The sequence below is a fragment of the Stigmatopora nigra genome, chromosome 16, assembly GCF_051989575.1.
Source record: "Stigmatopora nigra isolate UIUO_SnigA chromosome 16, RoL_Snig_1.1, whole genome shotgun sequence".
Classification (NCBI taxonomy): Eukaryota; Metazoa; Chordata; class Actinopteri; order Syngnathiformes; family Syngnathidae; genus Stigmatopora; species Stigmatopora nigra.
In genome coordinates this window covers 3,286,510-3,308,976 of record NC_135523.1, presented here as the reverse complement: position 1 = coordinate 3,308,976, position 22,467 = coordinate 3,286,510, and the positions used below count along the sequence as shown (strand labels likewise).

General features: G+C 40.5%; 1 protein-coding gene across 1 annotated transcript in view; it reads left to right on the top strand.

Annotated features, from left to right (window-relative positions):
* Positions 1 to 22,467, top strand: part of kiaa1217 (KIAA1217 ortholog) — a 47,635-nt gene that overhangs the window by 12,555 nt on the left and 12,613 nt on the right. Inside the window, exons 2-5 of the mRNA XM_077735758.1 lie at positions 8,003 to 8,283; positions 18,102 to 18,291; positions 19,828 to 20,026; positions 20,717 to 20,810. Coding sequence (XP_077591884.1) covers positions 8,003 to 8,283; positions 18,102 to 18,291; positions 19,828 to 20,026; positions 20,717 to 20,810 — 764 coding nt within the window. The remainder of the gene's footprint in view (positions 1 to 8,002; positions 8,284 to 18,101; positions 18,292 to 19,827; positions 20,027 to 20,716; positions 20,811 to 22,467) is intronic.

Here is a 22,467-nt window from a genome sequence, read left to right as displayed (position 1 = left end):
GTACAGTGAAAAAGGACATGGATACATATGTAGCTACAATGGTATTAGAAAGGTAGTTGTTTATTTGGACAGAATCAAGAACTAGTAGTGTTTTATAATACATTGACAATCTTCCTATCCTTCAGACTTTTTACCTCAGTTTTTCCACAGTAGACGCAAAGTATTTTTGCGGTCAAAAACTTGCTTTGCAGTCATATCCTCCAAAGTCTAGACTGCACTTCGTAGTCTATCTTTGCCATTACCGTTTTACCTCAGAAGTCTACAGTTACTCGTGTTAATAAAAGCTAAATGCTCCCTCAAGTAGGGAAATATTTAAGTATGTTATTTTTTTAACTGATGAAATTATATAAGGGGTCAAACAAGGTTCTTGGATAATTTCCCTTGCGAGAAAATGTGTTGTAAAGATTTTCTGACGATATGAATTAGTATCGTGGGACAGTTGTGGCTTTGTGTTTTGTCTTCTGTCATTATGAATCGTGTAAGAAAGAGGAGACTGTGGGTTGGCTTTTATATTCCCCACTACCTTACAGAACATTCCGTGACGTATCCGTTTCCATTTTTAAGAATGGTAGGAAGAAGGCTTTGTGTACTTTTATGGCATTCACTTTCAAGGTTTCCTTCCTGTCAGGCTTCCTTCAACCAGGATGCCTCCTTCATTATTTCGGGATATTTCAGTTGCTTTGTGCTGCTAGTCAATTGAATTCCTCCAAGGCCAAAGGTCAATTCTCCTCTCGCCTGCTGCAAGAGATTTTTATTAATAGACTCCAAAACATCCCGTCGAGTCCTTCAGCTCCGACAGCTTGATGGAGGACTTTCTTGGTAGAACCTGAGAGAAGCTTAATTATAGTCGTACTTTCGCACAGTGAATTTACTGCCAGCATTCATAGTGATCGGACGTTTGGTCGCCGGTCTTTTGGAGAGAGAGAGAGAGAGTTTAATATCTAAGAGAGAGAGTTTAATATCTAAGTACTGTTTCATATCTAAGTACTGTTTCATATCTAAGTACTGTTTAATATCTAAGTACTGTTTCATATCTAAGTACTGTTTAATAGCTACGTACTGTTCAAACCAGCTCCCAAAATTATATTCCTGAGAGAGTTTAATATCTAAATATCTACTGTTTTCAACATTACTTAGATATTAAAGAGTACTTAGATATTGAACTCTCTCTCTCATGAATATTATTTTGAGAGCTGGTTTCAGTTGTAAACTCTGTCACCAGAAGACCGGCGACCAAATGTCCGAGCACCACATTCATAATGCATGAGTTCCTCGCAATCAGTGCGCTCCTAATTAGGGCCTACCAATCGTGGGAGCCCATTTTCTTCCATGCTGTCTTTGCTAAAACCAGAGTTGGAGTTGCCATAGTTCGCTCCAATTCTAATTTATGGCAATGAAGTGATTGCATAGTCGAACCGAGCTTTCGATCATTTTGCTCACTTTAATATCTGCATAGGGATTCAGTACATTTTTATTGCATTGATTTTGTTTTTAGGGGTTTGTTGCAGCTGGCCAGTCTTAATGAGCAGCTTGTTTTAGAGCAAAGCAAATAGTAAAAGTCGTGGCTTGTAAATGCCAAGCAATGCGCCGAGAGATACTAAAGTGCCGCGTTAAAACTGTTGGGAACCATAAAAGCGGGATGCCGATAATTTCCGGTGACCGCAAACAAACCCAGGCACACATTTGTACGTAAATCTACACGTTGTTTTGGAATGGCATCGTTACTAATACAAGACAACAGAGATGTTTTTTTTCGCCATTTAAGTATCGACGAAGGAAGAGTAAACATTCTATCACACTTGGCACAATAAACACTTTAAAAAACATGAAGATACATATAAACAATGGTTCTAATTGGGAGCAGTGAGACTGTCAAGTGGCTACAAACCTCAACTCTAGAGATATTATTTCCCATTTCCCACATTCAGGACTGAACATTGAAGAATAATGAGAAGGGAAGACATCCGTTGACCAATCATGTCCTTGGTAGCTCCCTCCCATGTGAGAATAACGAACCAATAGATTTCTTGAGAAGGATATCCTGAGTGGGTTTGTTTGGATTGCAGATTTTAATTGAGTTAGTGTTCTTTCTGTTACATTTCTTTCTGTCCCGCTCATTTTTTTACAAGTTTGCCTTATTTCCTCCCTCCGAGGTTGTGTGTCCCAGTAAGCCGGTTTCGCTGCTGCTTTGATCAACGATGAGTCCCGTTGCTAATCCTCTTGAGCCGTGGATGTTTGCCCGGGACACACATACACACTTTCAAATTGTGATTAAAAGGCAGATGTGAAGACCCTGCCAAAACAAGGGGCAGAAATTAAATAGGAAGTGACATAACTCTCACATGTCCAACTTTGGATGCATTTTATAAATTTTGGAAGACACACCAACCAATCAAATGCTAAGAAGGTGACTCCCAAAAGTGCTTGAGTAGTCTAACATGCAGAAAATAATGCCTCATTTGTTCTCTTGCTATTGAACAAATTTAATTTAATTTAAATTAAGTTTGGATTTTATTTACTGCACGCCATATGATTGCTGCTGCGCAGAGAAGACGAGAGTAGTGCGCAATTGGTCTCAACTCCAATGACGTTTCTTTTCAAAGCACACTTGGCATCATCCCTCATCCATATTTTTTATTACCAACCCGGATTTGGGGAATCTAAATACTCTCACCTAGCCTCATCTTTTAAATAGCTCACGGGGCTTAGCTGTAAATCTCTTTGGCGCTGGCTTTTTAGCACTAATAAACAAGCGGGTGGGCTTTTTTATCTGAGCAGAAAGCCGGTAAGAGAGAAGCAGGAAGAAAAGGAACGGTACTTGAACGTCACTTTGGGTTCCTCCCTGCATTACATCAGCGGGATGCTTCGGCACTGATGACATTCTCCGGTTTGGGGAGGGTGGGGCCGTCCCTGAGGATCATGTCCTCAATAACCTATCAGAGCTTACTGCAGAATCTGGTAATATCTTGCGCTTTATTAAGGAGATGTGGTGCTTTCAGTTCTAATATTTGACTTGGAGTTGGATTTAGGGTTGGAATAATTGCATTTGATTGATTGGGATGGCCATCTACCATCATTTGCCTGTAAAAGGCTCTTATAGATGCTAAATTCAGTTGAAATGATAATCTTCTGCCATGTAATCTGTTTTTACAATCTGTTAAATAGTAAGATCATGTGTAATTTTCCACTGGCAACTTGAGTTGTTAAAAGTGGAGGAATTTTAATGCTCTTCCCTCTGAGAAGTTGTCTATGTTTACCATGGTGTATTTAAGCATCGTTCTCTGTTTAATGATTAGCCGTCAAGTAGGCTATTTAACTCTTATCTGCTCATGTAGAATGATTTGAAACATTGATTCATGGATTTTTCTTTTAGTTTGTTGATAAATCTTGAAGTCTTTAGGCCACAAATTCTCAAATTCCAAATACTACCTTCAGTAACTTTGAATAATAATTCTTCAACTGTAACAGTCCTTCAAAAATGGTGCTTAACATAACTAAAATGTACTTATGTAGTGGTTTTTTCGAGACCTAGCACAAGTAGTACCCGTACCCAATTTCATAAATCCACTTTCTTCTTTGCTTAAGTAAGATATGCCATTTAAAAAAAGACAAATCAAGCCTGGCTATTTCCCGTTACTATCCAACCCTCCATTCCGAGGGGCTTATAACTTCCTTAGGTAAAGTTTTTAAAGCAAACAGTACTCGTCTCCGATTCCCGGGCGGATTTCCTCCACCAGGCTGCAGCTGTTCCATCAACTTAGCCCCCTCAAGACGCCATTGGACTCTCCGTGTTGGCCCGGAGATCGCCGTTGTCACGGGAAACCGGCAAAGTATTCGGGCCCACGTTTATCCGCCGGCTTGCAACCGCACTCCTGCCACCAGTTAATGAAGTGCACGTTAACAAACATGGCCACTCCTGAAGCATGGCTTTGCTTAATGAACTGCAAAAGGCTGGAAGAAAGTCTCGCTGATCACCACGCAGCATGCGGGCGGGATGAATGCCGCACCCGGATTCTATTTTAAGAAGGAGACGCTGGCCAATTCGTTGGATATGTGAAATGTCTGAAGTGCAGTATTCTGAGAGGGAAATACGATGTTAACAAAGAAGGGAGGTTTTATTGTGGAAGGAGGATTTTAGAGGTTGTCATGCAGGGGTGTCAAACTCAGTTTTTGTCGCAATTTGGCTTTTTCCACAGGGCTGTTATGTCTTTCAATTAGGCTGCTAAAATTCATTGAATAATGAATTGACAGCTTTTCTGATTGTGGGATATTATAATGAGTGCAAATTTTCTCTTCGAGCATTTTAATATTCTCTTGTTATAGATTGTTTTTAAATGAATTACATTTTGTTTTAATCAGAAGAAGGCAAATTTTAAATGCATCATATGTTTTAACATTTTGTTTTTGAGTTAATTAAGGAAAAACTGTAAATATTGACTTTTAAAAAAATATATCTACAGGTAAAGAGGAAACATTTTAGATATTTTTTACTGGATCAAAAGCCCTAAATATACAGTTTGGCTTTAAAAAAATGTAATTATTGATTTGAAAATAAGAACAAAATTGGAAATATTCCCTATACATCTATAATATTCATTTGAATTTGATCATAAAACAAAAAGTCAGTACTCACGATTTACTTTCCCAGGCCGCACAAAACCATATGGTGGGCCAGACTTGGCCCGTGGGCCCTCACTTTGACACCATTGCTGTAATGGATCTGAACTTCCTCTTCAGTTATAAAACATATGTTCCTGCTCAGTGTTTCTGACATGTTTTAATATACAACCAAAATTTAGAAAGAGAAACAGAGACCCAGACGGGAAATGTGATATTTCCCAGTGCGTTAGTGTAAGAAATGAATGTGACCAGCCCGGGTTGCATTGTGTGGGGCTTTGCCGCTATTCTGGTGTGTGTTACCTATGCGGAAATAACCCATCACTCCCATCAGTCCCATCAGTGACAAGTCTCATTTGAGCTGCTTTGTCTGGAGGCCAGTTTTCAGTGTTTACTTTTTGTCAGAAAGGGATTAAGAAAGAGAGGCAATTTGTTCACTTTAAAAGAAGAATGTGAGATGACAACAGGAACTTTAAACATCATTTTACTGTTATTTCATCTGAATGAATCCATTGGAGTAGTCATTTTTTTTCGTACACGTCAGCAGTTTGTGTATCCAGGCTTAGTTGCGTGGCAGACTTTGGCTCAAGCCCAAGGATTCATTCCTGCGTACAACCGGTAGGGAGGCCCGCTAAGCTGAATGTTTATAGGGAAATGCTGAATAATTTACTTGTGGATCCTTTGTGATGCTAAAGGAAAGCAAGGGAAAAAAAAGGAGGTCATTTTTTTCCTTTTATTTCCATGAGGAATGCTGAAAGTAGGAAGGTTTTGGGGAGTCCAAGTTGTGATTCTAGTTATGGCTGGATACACTTTAATCTGAAGCTCTGGGTCGAGCTCATTTTGAATTTTATAAAGTGATAACTTCCATAGAAATGTATAACCAACATGATTAAACTAGGGGTGGGCAAACTTTTTGGCAAGGGGCTACATTGACTTTAAAAATTTGACAGATGGGTCAGCACAAGATACGATACATATAAAAAAGTGCATCCGTTAACAGTACATATGAAACATAAACAACCACCATAGCTTAAGATTAATTGTACATTTTAATACATTTTATACTTCATGTTCTTATTTGATTCCGATGATTTCCACTTACAGATGTTTTCACCTGCAAAGTTTTTTTAGGCTTTCTGTCAGAGTAAAGTGGTGTTGGAAGAGGGGTGCCGCGCCCCCTTGCGTTTACCCAAGTCGCCCATGCACTCAGCCCACCGCTTTCAATTACATGGACCACAAACCTTTCCATTGATTGCGCTCCTCTACTCGGACCACCGTGAAGGTGCGCCAATGTCGCGCCGTCTCCTTGTGATTTCGGATCGATACCGACTGCTACAGGCCAACGAGCTCGCCATCATTGGCGGGCGCCTTGAGGAGAAAGATGTGCTCCTAATATTGCCAGACGCATCTGTCCTTAGACCAGACAGAAAGAAAACAACAACGGCCAGTGCCTCCTACGAGGTCCTTAATTGGGAACAAGTGCTGTCTGGGTTCTTTGTTGATTTGATTAGACTTCATTACAACTTCGCTGGTTGCCAAATGCACAGAAACATTTGGATGTGCCACTCAAGTGTACTCTCTGGGTCAAAACCCATGCTGAAAATAAGACAGTTTTCTTAGTATTGCTGGTTTTGTAATGCAAGTTTTTTTCAGTTCAGTCTGTCAGCTCAAAGATTGAAATGTGGCTTTACAGAAAGGTCTAAGTGACTGACATCCTGATTAACTTAAAAAGTCACCTTACAGCATTAAAAGGGCTAAAAAAATCCACAGAAAGGGTTAATCTGTCTCATTTTCCTCCAGACTGTACCTTCATCTGTACTTTTAGCTCAAAATGAAGACTTTAAGCAGTCATACACTGTCTATTTAAGCCAAACTGGTTTCAGGTCTAGAAACAATCTGTGCAATGTGACATTACTGGTTACAATGTCAAATATGTCATTTATTTCAATCCCCGATCAAACCTGGACCAAAATCTTGCAAAACTGGTTTAGATGCTAGTTTTTCTTTCCTGGAACCAAAGTCCAACGAAAAAACATGACACCTGTTTGTCTATTTTTTTTCTGCTGACTCGTGTTGACACTCTTGCAGCAGATCTCGCAGCCCGAGGGCGAAAAGAAGGCTGGTCGCACTTTGTCCTGGAATGCAGTTGACTTTCTAAATCCCCCCAGCAAGTCTATCCTGGGCAGGGCCTATCTCGAATACCCCCCCCTCCTCTCTTTCTTTTTCCACGTGAGCTGCTCCTGGAATCTAAAAGCCAGAAAGCAAAGTAGGCAGTCGGTGGGTCAGCCGGTAGATTCGTCTCGTCTAGCCACAATAGGCTTTCATTTGTCTTTTTGCGAATGCTGAAGGCGCAATGGAGGACGAAATGGCAGATGATGATTGTTACCGTGCGGAAGGTAATGACTTTTTTTGTTATCTTTGCGTACCAGTTCATTCCGAGTTTGTTTAGTCTGCCGGGTATCATTTTGTTGGTGGTGAGGGGAAAGTGTTTGAGAGTTAAAAATAGGTCTGCAAGTATATCAGACACGAACGACGTGGCCCTAAAGTGTGTTGGGACAACCGTGCCTCCATCATTTTTGCTGTGTGTTTACGGATCAAAGCTGGGTTTCCTCAAAAGATCCGCAATTAGAACTCAAAACTGGGGAAAGCAGGGTAATCAAATTTGCATAAGGTTTTCTCTCATTTGCTTTTTTTCCCTCTCCCTAGCTGGAAAGATGTCTGACTTTGGAAGACGCTATCTTGCATAAAATCCATATTTACACCACTTAAATTCAGTTCCTGCAGCCGCAAAATAACTGGAGCCATTGGCCCTGCCATCTAGACTTTATTTCCCTTTTTCTCATCAGTTGATATTTTCTGTGCCTTGTTGGAAAGAATCGATCCACATCTGAAATTTTTGGGTGAAATGGGCCATGATAATATGTTTCTTGTGCTGCCAAGCAGAAACGCTGTTTATGCTCACGAAACAATTCGATTTAGAAAAGCCCATAGCCTGTCTGAGCCGACTCTCTGCGTTGGCATATGTATTTATGTAAAAATGTACTACAACACCACTCAAAAATGCAATCTGTTCCCTTGGCAACATTGTTTGAGAGTCATTCCTGATTGCCGAATACCTGCTGTGGGGAAATATGGCTTTTAGGAGCAGTTAACATATCGAAGAACTATATTGTATTGCCAGGATTTTGTCACTGCTTTTATAAAACTGTGAGTTTTATCTCGCTCGTCAAGATAAAGTAGTTTGCCAATGTGTACGTTTACAGTTTCCAATAACATACCCTCTACTTGACCTGTACACAGACCAACTTGCTTCGATACAATCTGCCTTGACGACAGAACTGCAGAGTGTCTTGACCTTGTATCTTTTTGTGTCTTCCCTTCTCAGAGCCGACTAAAGGCAACTTGAGGGTCACCTCCCCCGAGGACGCCGGCAGGAGACAGGTTTCGCCAAATGGGACGCCCGTTCCCAGAGCAGACGCCAAAGGCAACGGCCGTGCCGTCCCACGGAGACACACGTTAGGAGGTGCCCGAGGTAGCCGAGAAATTTTGGCCATGCAGCCACCGGACATGGACAAGAAGAGGGAGGCTTTCCTGGAGCACCTCAAGCACAAGTACCCCCATCATGCCTCCGCCATCATGGGACACCAAGAGAGGCTACGGGAACAGGTAGGATGGCATTTTTATTTCTGTTACATAGTTGCTGCAACAGTATCAACAGGTATCTTTTGGTCGCTGGTCAAATGGTGACAGAGAGTTTACTGTTGAAAGCCGCTCTCAAAATCATATTTATGAGAATTTAATATCTAATTACTGTTTAATATCTAAGTAGTTGTGCAAGATATTAAACAGTACTTAGATATTAAACAGTACTTAGATATTAAACAGTATTTAGATATGAAACAGTACTTAGATATTAAACAGTACTTAGATATTAAACAGTACTTAGATATTAAACAGTACTTAGATATTAAAGAGTACTTAGATATTAAACATTACTTAGATATTAAACTGTACTTAGATATTAAACACTACTTAGATATTAAACACTACTTAGATATTAAACACTACTTAGATATTAAACACTACTTATATATTAAACATTACTTAGATATTCCATTCTCTCTCTTAGATACTAAAGTTCAAAACACGGTATTCATTTTCCAAATGACTGTTCTGACCGATTCTAATCTTGCTTTGCGTGACTTAACAGACTTGACGGCCTTCACCTGCTCACATTGTCTGTTTGTTCACAGCAGAATGAAAGGTAGCGGCAAAGGGACCGTGTATAGCCAAAATAATCCGGGTAATGGTGACTCTGGCATTGGGCCATGGGGGATGCTCGGGGCTAAGTGGCAGAGTGAGGCTTTACTTTGTGTACTTCAAAGTTAAATACAACCAAGTGCTTAGGAAAGGTGAGTGTTACTCATAGACCAAAGTATAGAAGTTAGTGTGGAAAATACACCCATTTTTGGCAAGAAATGTGAAGGATTTTAGATGAACTGGATTGGGCTACTATTGCCATCAAGGGCATCATCGTTTGTTTCCTCAACTTTAAGAATTGTTCTTCTTTGTTGTTGTGGTCACAACATATTACAAAAGTGTGCTCTTGGCAGCTGAGTTGTGCAGAATGTAAAAGCTCGTCAGACAGGTACTGTAGGATCCTCCGTCAGCTGCACCCCGACCGGGCTAGTTTGGGGTGGAGTCAGGTCGGTTGCCTTGACGACAAGGCGTGATGTCACCGCTGGAGGGGGCCCGTCGTTTTACTTGTAGGAGCCTGCGAGGGAGAGAAAGAGAGAAGCGCGTTTTGAAAGAGAGCCACTTGCAGGAAACCAGCGATGGTCGCGTGGCTGAGTGGGCACATGGACTTTGCCATGATTTTTAACAGAGAAAAACAAGGTTTTCGCACTCTTTCTGCAGCTGATTGACCACTAAGGTAGGTGGTGTTTTTTTTTTTGCGTCCTCGATCTCCTGTTGTTTTGAATTTCTACTCATATGGCGGACTCGTTTGTCAACTTGCACGCTGGGCAGGTGCGCATTAGGTTAATTGTGCAAAAAGAGGGCATGCACAGTTGTTTGTTTTGTACTTTTTGGTTATTTCAGATGGAAATTGACAGTTTTGAGTGCTGCAATGTTGATCATTTTGCAGTTTTTGGGCAGTTTCAGTATTTCTATAGTTATGACACTTGTATGTTTTAATGTAAAATAGGTTGTCAATTGTAAAAAGTATATTCCTAATGTTTTTTTTTTGTTTTGTGGATTATACTTGCAAAAAGAGGACATACAGGTAGTGCACAGAATTCTATCTTTCTCTTGGAGGTTGGTGGGAATGTTCTGGTGTTTTAATAATTGTCATGTAAAATATATTTATGAACTCTGGTGTTTTCAAGAGAGGGACCCTCTAGTGGCAGAAATGCTTCATATTCTTATTTTGAAGTTATGATTAATATTAATCATCAGAATTCAAATCTATATATCATTTTATGACTGTTTTGTCATCAGGGCTCACAGCAGTTTTGTTTTTGCAAAATTTTAATGTGATTGTATTAATCCGTTTACTGTTTATCATCTAACATATTTGTTAAAATTTGCATTCATATTTTGAGCAATATTTTTGCTAAACAATGCGCAGTCAACATGGAAAAATTGGCAATTCCTTTTAAAATAGTCAAATTAAAATAAACTTTACCCACTAATAGTTATCATATACTATTTATTGATCAATTACTGTATAACACATTTCGATTATTTTTAGTCTGATAATATTAAATTATTATTATTGTCCATCCCTTTCAGCTTTTGCAAAACAAGTATATTCCAATTCTACTCCAGCTTTTGCTAATATTCCTACAATCTAATTTTTACACATTTTTGGGAATTAATATAACTTGTTTTTAGTCATATCATATTTAAAACCAGGCAGCGTTAAGGACTGCCATCTTGTTAATCAGTGGAGGGTTTTTGTTTTTTTCCCACACTGATGACGAAAGCTTGCCGACCATACTGGACGAGCAACCCCGCTGGCAATGGTGCAGCAAAACAAAAGTCTCAGGAGTTTTAAGTTACAAAGTACAATAATATCACTAGCATAACTTCCTCAATTATCACGTCTGGAGTGCTTTATTAAAGTCATCGTTTATATATTTGTCACCCTCACCCAAACCTTTAAAAGAAAGATCACGGATCATTGGAGATGAGATAACATCCCACTGGCAAGACCAGCGCGAGCTAACAGCAACTGAACCGCTTGGCCGCTCACAAACACACACACACAATTCCTTCCTTCCGTCCATGTGTGTGTCTATGCGTGATGAGGCGTAAATCCCAATGCGAATAGTTATTTTCCACGCAGTCAAACTGCCTTTTTAGGCCTGTTGTGGACCAGTTTCAAATCGCAAGCCTGTTACCAATGACTTTATACTTGTCTAAAAGACTCTTCTCACTCACTTTCAGTAGCAAGTTGACATAAAGTCGGTTAAATCTGCAAGTGGCTGTTTCGCGTTGCTAGGAATTTTCAGTTTTTGTACTTTCACTTTGTGCAAAAAGCTTAGGGAGAGCTTGCTTAAAGTTTGCATGAGTTCTAAGGCCATGTTGCCATGACATTGGGTTGCCAGAGGCTGAGCTGCACTGTACTTGTTTACAGAGCACACATGTGGTTAAAGAGCGAAGTAACTACACTTTTCCTTGGTCTCTTTAACTCTTAACTGATACTCTTTAGTCAGTTTTACCCTGCACTTGTATTTTTGTGGAAAAACCATACCACATTGGTACCACCATTTTTTCGTATCTATAGTGTATTTTCTCACTTCTGTGTTCTGTTTTTACATTTTCAATTTGAGATAATTTTTCATTTTTGGCTATTATTTCCATCCTTATCCACTTTTTTAGTTCAAACAATCAGAAGGAATGCAAAAAGATGGCCTTCCACAAGTATAAAAATGTCACCTTCACCAGACATACATGTTGACAACTGCAAGATAATCCCCGTTTCTATTGTGAGGCTAAATTAGGACTAACAAGGCCAGCAGTACTCCGTTCAAAAAAAGGAAGGAGCTCAGACCCGATTAGCTTCTCTGATTAAGACACAAGCATTGTGTCGTGTATGGAAGAAGAGAAAAAAACACCGTCTGGCTGGACTCGTTATCGACGGCCATCGCAACGGGCCAATCATCGCGCCTTCTGTCAGGAATGGCTTAACCCCAGAGACACGGCGGATTAGACGGGGGCATCGGCGCCACTGCACGCGCCACTTGGCCTCCACGGTCGGGGTGCCGCGCCCCTGGATCTCCACCTCCAACCCCCATCCCCCCATTCGTTAACCCAAAGGGTCAAGGCACACTATGTGGACTTTTTGGCTGCTTGTTTACAAGACTTCAAGTCATTACTAAGACTTCTGCTACTGATTTTGGTGGGCCAGTGTAGATGATTGGAAACAGGCGCTTTGGTTAGGACCAGACGATTATTTTGATCACGCCCAATGAAGGAGGACAGTAAATAATTGTTTCCTATGGGAGTTGGAGTTCAATCTTAGAGAGAGGAGGACGAATACAGCAGTGGTGTCTTTCTGACCTTGACGATGATGAGCCTTAACAGGGTCTTAAGAGTGTGCACAAAGAAGAATGCTTGGGGGGTGGATTTGTCACTTGTTTTTTGCTATCCGTTTTGATCAAAGAAGTATGGACGTTATAATTGCTTGTGTACAAAGAATGAGTTTTCTGTTGGTTATGACAAGCAGTCAGTTGAGGAAATAGATAAGCGAATAAATCGTTTTTCTTTAAAAATACTTTTTGACACTGACATAATTAGTTGTCAATCTGCCCAAATGGTCACAGAGAGTGTTTACTGTTGAAACCAGCTCTCAAAATTATATTCATGAGAGAGAGTGTATTATCTAAGTACTGTTTAATATCTAAGTACTGTTTAATATCTAATTACTGTTTAATATCTAAGTACTGTTTAATATCTAAGTACTCTTTAATATCTAAGTACTGTTTAATATCTAAGTACTGTTTAATATCTAAGCACATTTGACCGTCAACCAAAAGGGACCAAAAGACCGAAATCTACATTTTTTTCGCTAAATCTTCTAAATTTCATGTTAGTTGTCAATATCACTCCTGGTTTAAAATCTGTAGCGACTTGGGGAACACATTTTAAGAGCTCTGACATTGACTGCCCCCAAGAACTGTAAACCATACCCGTAAATTTTAACGACACAATTGTTAACGACTCTCTTCGGTATATCATCTCGGGCTAAACTGGTCTTTTTGTCGCTGCTATCTTCAATCGTAGAGTCTTCTCACGCTGTCCCAACCAACATCTGGACTCCACCTTGGGTTCAAGGTATTCACTTACTTAAAAAGTAGTGCAGAGACTGAGTAAGATCTGGATCAAACTGGCTTTATTTTCCTCCGTAGAGACGAACGACATTGGCATCAAAATGATCGGATTTGTTTGAAATGGGATTCTTTCGTGGTAGAGCACCTGGAATTTTCTCCTGCATATGATCTGTAAAAAAATGAGTCGTACTGAAGGATTTAGGAGTGGTTAGTTGGCTCAGGATTTTGTCACGGCAGACCACGCGTACTTCATTTCTTCTTTTTTTGCCTGAGCAAACATTCACATTCACACGATGGAGACTCCCTAATCACCAATAGCCTGGAGAAAAGCAAGTCCTGCTTTTAACAAGCTAACGTCGTGGATAGCTCTCGCCTCTCTCGTTATATAACATCAACCCTTATTTATGATCTGAGATGTTCTCTGGAGACACAACTGTTTCACCTGAGTAGACCTTTTCACAAAAACCGTGTGAAACTTCAGCTTGACGCAATCTGGCTCAATGGATTGGGTGTGTGCCTCGTTTTATTCCACTACTTTGCACTATTAAAGTGGCGCATGTTATTTTGAACCTAAGCGATATTAAAGGGCAAGTCTGGACGGATCGGTACACCGTCAGCAAATAGTTTGCATGCATTTCCTTGAAGTTTGCACTAATACTTTTCCGTGTGTGTCTAGATTTCTGGAGAAAAATATTACTATCAATGAAAATGGCAATGTTTTGAGTCACATTAACTGACCTGCCTGCCAGTGTTTTAGGGAGGAGCTACATTTTCTTCAAGGTTAGCAAGAGTTATGTCAAGTCTTGGCCACATTCTTGCATGTCTGGTACATTTTTTTGTCTTTAGGATTGTAGTTTTGCAGTATTTTTGATGTAAGACCAGATTTTACATGGTTGAGTGAAATCTGGATGTGAGTGATTTCAGGAAACCTGTAACATTGTTTCAAAAAGTTACTTTTTCCCCAAGATAAAGACACAATAGAGTGGAGGAGTATGGGAAAGTCTATTTGCGTGTTACGGCCATCACCTGCTGTGTTTCTTGCATAGACTCTAGTCTTATCTCCGTGGGATATGACTTGTATCTCTTTATCTTCGGACACAAGAGATCAGAACCCCTAGTCGAACACGGGTACTTGTGTTGAGAGGCTTTTTGAAATTGTACAAGAGAGGGTGGGGGCGGAGGTAAGGCAGAAAGGAAAGAGGCAGGAACAGGAACAGTTGTTGTGAGAGAGTTGTTACAAGGTCTAAAACAACACCCAAAGGAAGACCTACTTTCCTCCAGATCAGGGTCTTTCCATTTCCATATGGATGTAGCTGCCGAATGGAGCTCCACACAGATCCACTATGGTAAAATGTGATTTTTATTTGAATTATTCTGTATTATGTCAAAGACTACAACTTTGTAAGCGTCATCCATTTGTACTTTTTTTAATAGAATAGCAATCCCTCCAAAATTGTCAAAGCACAATCCGTGAGTGCTCGCTGTTCCCAGTGGTGTACATATCTGATGGTTATGCAAAGTTGACTTTTGAACCAGCACCCCCACCCCTTCGCGCTTAAGCGGCGGAGGGCTTGATGTCTACTGGTGATAACCACGACTAATTTGTATACGCCCGAGACCGTGAAATCAATTGGACGGCATCCGCTTAGACGTCGGAAATGTCAACAGGGTTTTTGTTATGGGCGCCATGTCCATTTTGCATCTTTAATAACTGGCGGGATAAAGGAGCCCGCAAAAGTCACGTTTAATCGTGACACTGGAAACTAAAGAGTAATTCCTTCTTAATACGCAAAGCAACGAGTCAGCGCAGATCAGAAAGTCCGTCAGTGGAGTTGGGCCTGGGGGATTAGAAGAGGAATGCATCAGAGGAGGAAGCCACAATAGGAATGGATGACGAGGGGATTTGTCTGTAATGTCATTAAGGAAGACAAAAAGGTCGCCGCGTCAGGCAGCAAATGGGCAGAGGCATTGGGTGGTTGCTTGAATGGCTCAAACTATGCAGGTATTTCACCCAAAAATGTCTGAATCACATTGCTTTAAAGGCACTCAGACATCCTCCAAGAGTTTTTGACTACTACATAGAGTCAGTCATGTATATTAACCTTGTCTACAAGCCTGGAACTCACAGTAGATTGACATTCTCTCACCCTCCCGATAAACAGACGTAAAAGTACATCTTTGAAGCTCAATGAGTTAACTGCCGCAAACACCCATTGAACTACAAACTCTCCCATTTGTACTATTTACATAGAGCACCAACCTACTGCCCATTCTACCATAATTCTAATACCAATTTCCTTACTAAGTCTTCTTATCTGCGATACTTACTTACCTATAACCCAACCAATCTGCTTACCAAGCTATAGTATGCCTTATCTTACCTTAATTCATACCCACTGATCTACATTGGCTTTTTATATCTTCTTAGTGTCCAGAATATGTATACTATTGCTAACAAAAATCAAAGAACATGACTTTTGGGATTGTGACTTAACAAAGTCTTCGTTTTGAGGCCAGTCTTGACTTTCTAAAGACTATTCCTATTCCTAACTGTATGTTTTACAGACCTTATCGAGCCAATTATCTTCTTATCTAAAACATCCAATCTTCCCTACACTACTTGCCTATCGTCTTCGCTCCCGAATAAAAGCTTCATTGTGTACTTCTCGAAATGAAAAGGTTCATTCCAAACACCGCACTCTCTGATAAATGTCTTCTCACTAAAGGACAAGCATTTCAATCGTTCATCATGCACAAGATTATGCAGACTTGCCATTTGTCGTCCCAGCTAAACACTTCAGGCTGCAAGATGGGGAAGCCACAAAACCTGCCGCAACCCGCTCGCACCTGCAGTGAAATTCCACAAAGGTGTTGTTTTTGTCAGTGTTTTTTTTTTTTTTTTTTACCCCTCCAGTCCAAAACCATATCTAATGTAGTTCACATGTGCCATGAGGAATTCAGCTCTGGCACTGTTAAGTCACCAAGAGGCTGTTTTCTTAATTACCAAGTCAAGTAGGACATTTTATGTTGCTTTTGTGGTAACATGCATACACAAATATGGACAGATACAGAGAAACTATCAAAAAAAAGGGCCTTACTGTGTGTTTTTGCAGTAAAGTTCACAAAAAGTGACATGCATAAGCGAGTAATACCCATTGTTGGCGCGAAACCCAGAAACATTTCCGCTCCTCCTTATTTGTATGCTATTCAAATTTCAAATGTCAGCACGGCAGCTCGTTTCGATCATAAATAGCGACGCAAAAAAAAGCTTTCAAGCCAACGACCTGTCAGCTGTCAGGCGGACAGACGGCTTGGCCTGGTGGGCCAAGATGGCGCGATTAAAGAAAATTGCCGGGAGTAATGGCGGCTGCCATCGGGAGCCTGTTGCGAGGGTATTATAGTGTAATGTACCTGCTGACAGGCTGCACAAAACCCACTGATGACTTGCTCTAGCATAACGTGATGCCGCTTTTTTTTCCTACCACGCATTCAGTTGTAGTTGATGGACTGCATCTTATGGGCGTATGTACAGAAATGCACTAGTTTCATGGATGGTTGTTCAAATGGACAAAAAAATGGGGACTTTGTTTTGCCGTTTGGAGCTCCAGCTTGGGAAATAATTCCCAAAAGTTGGAGTTAGGAAATTCCGAAGTGACAGAAGTTTCCGTAGATGCACATCAATCTTTTAAAGCATTTGCTCTCCAGTGTCAGCACGTATGTGGTTTCAAGTGAGCCGTCTACTCGCGGGCATTTCTCGCTGCACAACCTAAAGCCACATTTGTATTCATTTTTTAATCCTTTATGGCTAAGCATATTTTGATGAGAATTACAACTCGGCACATTTTGCCTGCTGTGTCAAATAAGTGTCCAATCAAACCTTAAAAGGATCAAAACGTTCAGTAGATCTGTCTTGTGTTGATGTTGTTGCCATGGAACCCCACTCTGTTGGGTTTGATGACCATCTCATTTTCCAATCTTAGGCCTCCTGCTGGCATTTTTATTCCCTTCTTTTCCTTTCCATCAGTCTCTGCAGGCCATGCTCTCCTCTCTGTACTCTGAACTTGACCTTCAGAGCTACTTGATGACAATCCAGTCGCCAGTTTGCACAGTCAGTCGGCTTTCCTCATCTTTCTGCATTTTTTTGTGCTGTGTGCATCCTTACAATCCAACATCCTATTAATGTGCATCTGTTTGTCATATTAACTTAACCCTAACCTATATATCAAAATAGAGGTTAAGAAAATAATACACATTTTTATAAAAATTGACAGCCAGTTTTAATATGTATTTTATCATAAACTCACCAAATCCCATTTAACTAAACAATTAAATGATGTAATTTATTTCACTTAATTTACAATACACAAATAATATCATGTTTATTCATTCATTCATTTTCCTCAGGTGTTATCTCAGGGTATATATATATATATGCTAATATTTTATTTAAATTTAAACATATTAAAACATATAATATCACTCATTATACACATAATAGAACTTTCTTGAATTGTCATAATCATACTCCCTGCTTGCTCTGTTTATCACCTCGATTGTGTTTAAGTCTTAGATAGAAATCCACGGAATCCCATATTTGTATTATTCTTTATATTTTTTCCTGATTTGACATTTTTCCTACTCCCCAGAAATGCAACGAACTGGAATAGAGTTTAAGCTTTTGACCTGCCAAAACTGTCAGCTTTCATCCCTACTATGTGTGTCAAGTAGCAGCATGAGCATGCAGACACATTTTTACAGCAGTCTCTGGTCTGGCTGGCACTGACGATAGAAGAAGGTCACCGCATAAAGACCCTACTGTTCCCTGACCCACCCGTCCCCCTCACCCCACTCCACCCCACCTCACCCCAGCGATGCAGATCATCTTACCGACACGGCACAAAAGCTGGCCAAGCTCCTTAGTCCTGTCGCACACACCGGCGAATTGAAACCTCGCTTAGCCAAAGCCTGATCCGATTACGGGCGATGGTCACGTCTCGTAACTTCGTAATGACTTGTCGCAACTTTTCCAGTTGGCTTCCGTGTGAAAAAAAGTCGCCCCTGAATGCATCGTGTGTGGTTTTATCGCATGTATTGAAAGGCAACGTCACGTTGCAGATTTTGATGTATCGCATTTTTTCTTGCTTCCAGAGCAGAAGCCCCAAACACTGCCCCAGCCCACAGCCCGGCGTGGACTTAGACCACCTCTCCCTCACCTCTTTGGATTCGTTGGAGGCCATGTCGGAAGTGGACGTGCCGATGGGTTTCACCCGGGGGAGCCGGGTTCGAGCCAGTCTGCCTGTGGTACGATCCACCAACCAAACCAGAGATCGCTCACTCGGTAAGTTGCGAGTAATGACCTTGTATTTAGTTGACTAAACCTTAAATACATAATTAGTCAATCCATCAGTCATTGAGTGAAGTTGGAAAATCAATGCTTGAACATTTGCTTTTTCAATATATTTGTCAATATCCAAAAAATAAGGTTAAGTTATGACCAGTAAACACAAAAGTGAGTATGATTGACCATGTCAAAGAGTATTCAAAGTATTAAAATATGTGAATAGAAAATGAATTAGTTATATTAATAATAAAAATAATATCATTGACTCAACAAAGTTATTACACAGAAGGGATTGTTTGTCGTGCTACCGCAAGTTTAGAGTCCTGATGGATGTGGGGAAAAAACTGTTCTTAAGACTATTTGTTTGTACTTTGGGAGAATTGTTAGTTATTGGAAAATGGAGAAAATTATATTATTGCAGTGTATATTAAAAAAAATCACAAGGAAGGATGGGCTTTAAAAAATGTCTCCACTATTACTACTGTTGTTTTTGTCCTGCTAAAATCTGCTATGATACACATGATTAATATGTTATTTGTCCTTTTAAGTGAAAGGATTTGAATCAGGACTTTATGTTTTACCAGAGTCTGGTTGGAAAAAAGTATCTGTAATTAAGTACAAAGTGTGAGTAGATTTACCACCTCAAAGCGTTCAAGGCGAGTCAAGGGAGGTTGGGTGGGGGGTTTGTGATGGCGTGACAAAAGGGGTGGAGAAAAACTAGTCTTCACTCCATCGTCCCTCCCATAGTGACACTCAGGCAAAATTAAAAAAAACGTTCTCCCAAAAAGTCTGCTGTTCTTCTGCTGGGAGAGATGTAAGTAAGTAGTTTTTTTATGTTTTGGATCCTAGTATTTGCTTGAAATTAATTGGTCTCAAGATGTCTTTGCCGATCTGGGACTGGCATCCATCCATCTTTGTCGTCATTACGTATCCATACCGCTTGTCGCGTCACACATCTGGACGCAAAGTACTTACAGAGCAACTCTCACAAGGGAGAAAGTCGTCCGCCGCTTGGAATCTCACAATCTTACCGACATCTGGTAGCTTTTATCAGCTCTCTTCTTTTATCAACTCACACCACTAAGTAAAAGGACACTTTATTTGCACTTTTTAGATGCAAAGAAATATGACACCACAACAAATTTAGGCTCTAACTCCAAACCAGTGTAAAACTTTCAATTTTAAGCCTGTTTTTTAGGATTCTATTGTTTGTACAAGTGCTGTGTGGGCGTGTCCAGGCATTCTGTGGCACACATCTGGGTTTTTTTTCTCCCGCAAATCACAGCATACGCAACTCACACATAGTTTGGGGACAAATGGGGAATAAAATGACCCAATAACAAATGATTGTCATTGGAAAAGAATGGGATTTGTCTTCATAAATGTGGAGATTGGGAAATGTTGCCTTCCGGGTCATGAAAATACATTTCATTACAAGTTTGATGAGTAAGTAAATGGTGACTCACTGCTGGTGTCTTGGGAAAACTCATTAGTTAATTTGTGTTGATGGATTTTTCTATGGTGGTCCCTCAGGTGTGCTGTACCTGCAGTACGGAGATGAAACGAAACAGATCCGTATGCCCAACGAGATCACCAGCATCGACACAGTGCGAGCCTTGTTCGTTAGCGCCTTCCCGCAGATGCTGACCATGAAGATGTTGGAATCGCCCAGCGTGGCTGTTTACGTCAAAGACGATATGAGGAACATGTACTACGAGCTAAGTGACGTCAGGTAAAGAAGCTATGACATTTTTGGGTCATTACATGTCCTATATTTGTCATTACTTAAGACACAAACCCAATTCACAAATTTATTCCCATGCAAAAGATGATTAGAAGACATTAGATCGTCATTGTGCTGCATTCCTCTTCACCTTTTAAAACTTTAATTAGTATATGTTAATCTTTTACTCATAGGTTTGATGAATAATGAATATGACTCATTAAGGCCAACTTGAATTCCTACCCAACACCATTTTTAGGGGAAAAATAAAACATTTTAAGCACCTTTTATAGTTTGAAAAATACTGTCATAAAGGCTTAAAAACAGAGTGTGAGTCTGGTCCACTCAATATGTAAGCAGACATTGTGTTATCTCACAGTGCAAACGATAAGCAGTTCCACCTCTATTACGATGTGTACTTTGGGCCCAACACTTTTTATTATCAGGGCTGTAAAATTGCTTTTGCGCTTGCTAAAGGTTGCCACTCGCGCCTTGCCTGTCTTAGTGGGAGTCAGGCACGCCGTCCATTCTAAGCAATATGCAACCTAATGCCAGATATTCCACACCCGTGTCGGGATACGTCCCGCTGGCCGAGCTGCTCATGCGGCGCAACGGGAGTGGGATGACCCCGCGTCGGCCATATTCCGATGGCGATACATGGGCCCCCTATTTACCCCTACGGACTTCTTTCCCTTACAGAAACATCACGGATCATTCCTGTCTGAAGGTTTACCACAAGGATCCGGCACAGGCCTTCAGCCACGGACCCCGGCCGGCTAACGGTGACGCCAGGGTGAGTACGTTTGGTGCTTCAAGCCTTGGATAAATGAAATAGTTGGAGTAGTTGAGTGTTGAAGTTACTGTATATTGCGATTGTTAGATGAGGTCTTAATTGCTTGTTAATCCATCTCGGGTTTATATCCTGTTTGCACTTAAAGGAAAGGAATGTGCCCCCAACTCTCCCCCCCGTCCACCACTTGTTATTAATCTGTAGTAGGACTTGTGGATGGGGGAGGTGGCGAGGAGTCTTATATTGTTCCACATGCTTGAACCGATCCACAGCTTGAACTCAATTCAACACGTTTCTAACCTTTTTGTTCGCATCTGTTTCCTGAAAAGCCCTGGGCTGTAGTCGGACCACCTTTTATCCAGCCCAAGACCCTCTAAATTTAATTTATCAAGTTAGTCTGTCATAGCAAATCAAGCAAGGCTTGTCAACAACACTTTTCTTGACCTCATTTCCTTGAAAATTGTTATCACTGTTTAACTCGGGTTGTATTTGACATAGATACAAAGGTTGTTTACAAGGTATGACTTGTACCTATACAAACGTAGTTTTGAATCCGATATATTTTTATTTTTCTTGGACTGGTTATCTATTGTTGTCAATGGTGCTGTTAACTTCCAGTCAATGGCAACCAATGACTTGTAGACTAGAATAGAAGTCTGAATTCAAACCAAATATTCTTCTGCCAAACATGAATGTTTTTGCACTTATTCAGACCACTTTCTGTAAGCTGCAAATACCTAAAGATTTACACTTATTGTACATAGAGCTTGCCAAACACGACTCTTACTATATATGGATAGAATAGGCAAATGCCAAGGTCATTAGAATGATGCGTTTTCCAAGTTGCAAGCCAAGTATTTATCCTCCTCTCAAAGAATCGTTGCAAGCGTCACACCCTTACAATTGTGCTCTCTCCTTTCGGCATCCCGAGAGAAATAAAGAAACGCACAATGCGAACAGAGGACAAAAAGAAAAGATACCTGAAGCCAAAGTGAACTTTGCATGAGGCTTTGACTTCCCGTGACTCAGGCCAAGCACCCCTGGTGAACAATAGCTTGTTTGTTTGACAGGAAGAGTGTTGATTTTGCACGGCAACACCCCTCCATGCAATCTCATCGATATGCAACAATTTCAAGTACAGATTGAATACATTTACTAGTTACTGTTAAAAGTCTGTTTTATTTTTACAAGTATTTCCTGGAAAGTTTTTATTTTCCAGGCATGTCCCAATCTGCTCAAGTTGCCTTTTAATTCCCTTTCTTATTTTACCAGCCCAAGCACAATGTTAGGTTATCTCACCTCAAAACCACGGCCCCAGATTAGCTGACTGCTGAAATGTTTTTGTCGCAGATTAACCTATCAAAATGTGGCGCTATTACTCTGCCGCGATTCGTGGGTACGAGCGAGTGTGTACCCTGTCAGTCGGCGCTCTGCCAACTTGTCTGGAAAATGTGCTGATGCCTGTGCTTTTGTTGTAAAAGGCAACAGTGTAAAAATGAGCTCGGCTAATGTTTTTGTTTCAAGTGCAGTTTCCAGAAATGTAGGATTTATACAGTGTAGAGTGTCAATGGGGAATAAGTTGGGAACTTTAACACATGACTTCTGCCTATACTTAAAATTTTGCTGGGTTATTTACTGAGCTGGAAGAAGAAAAATGCTC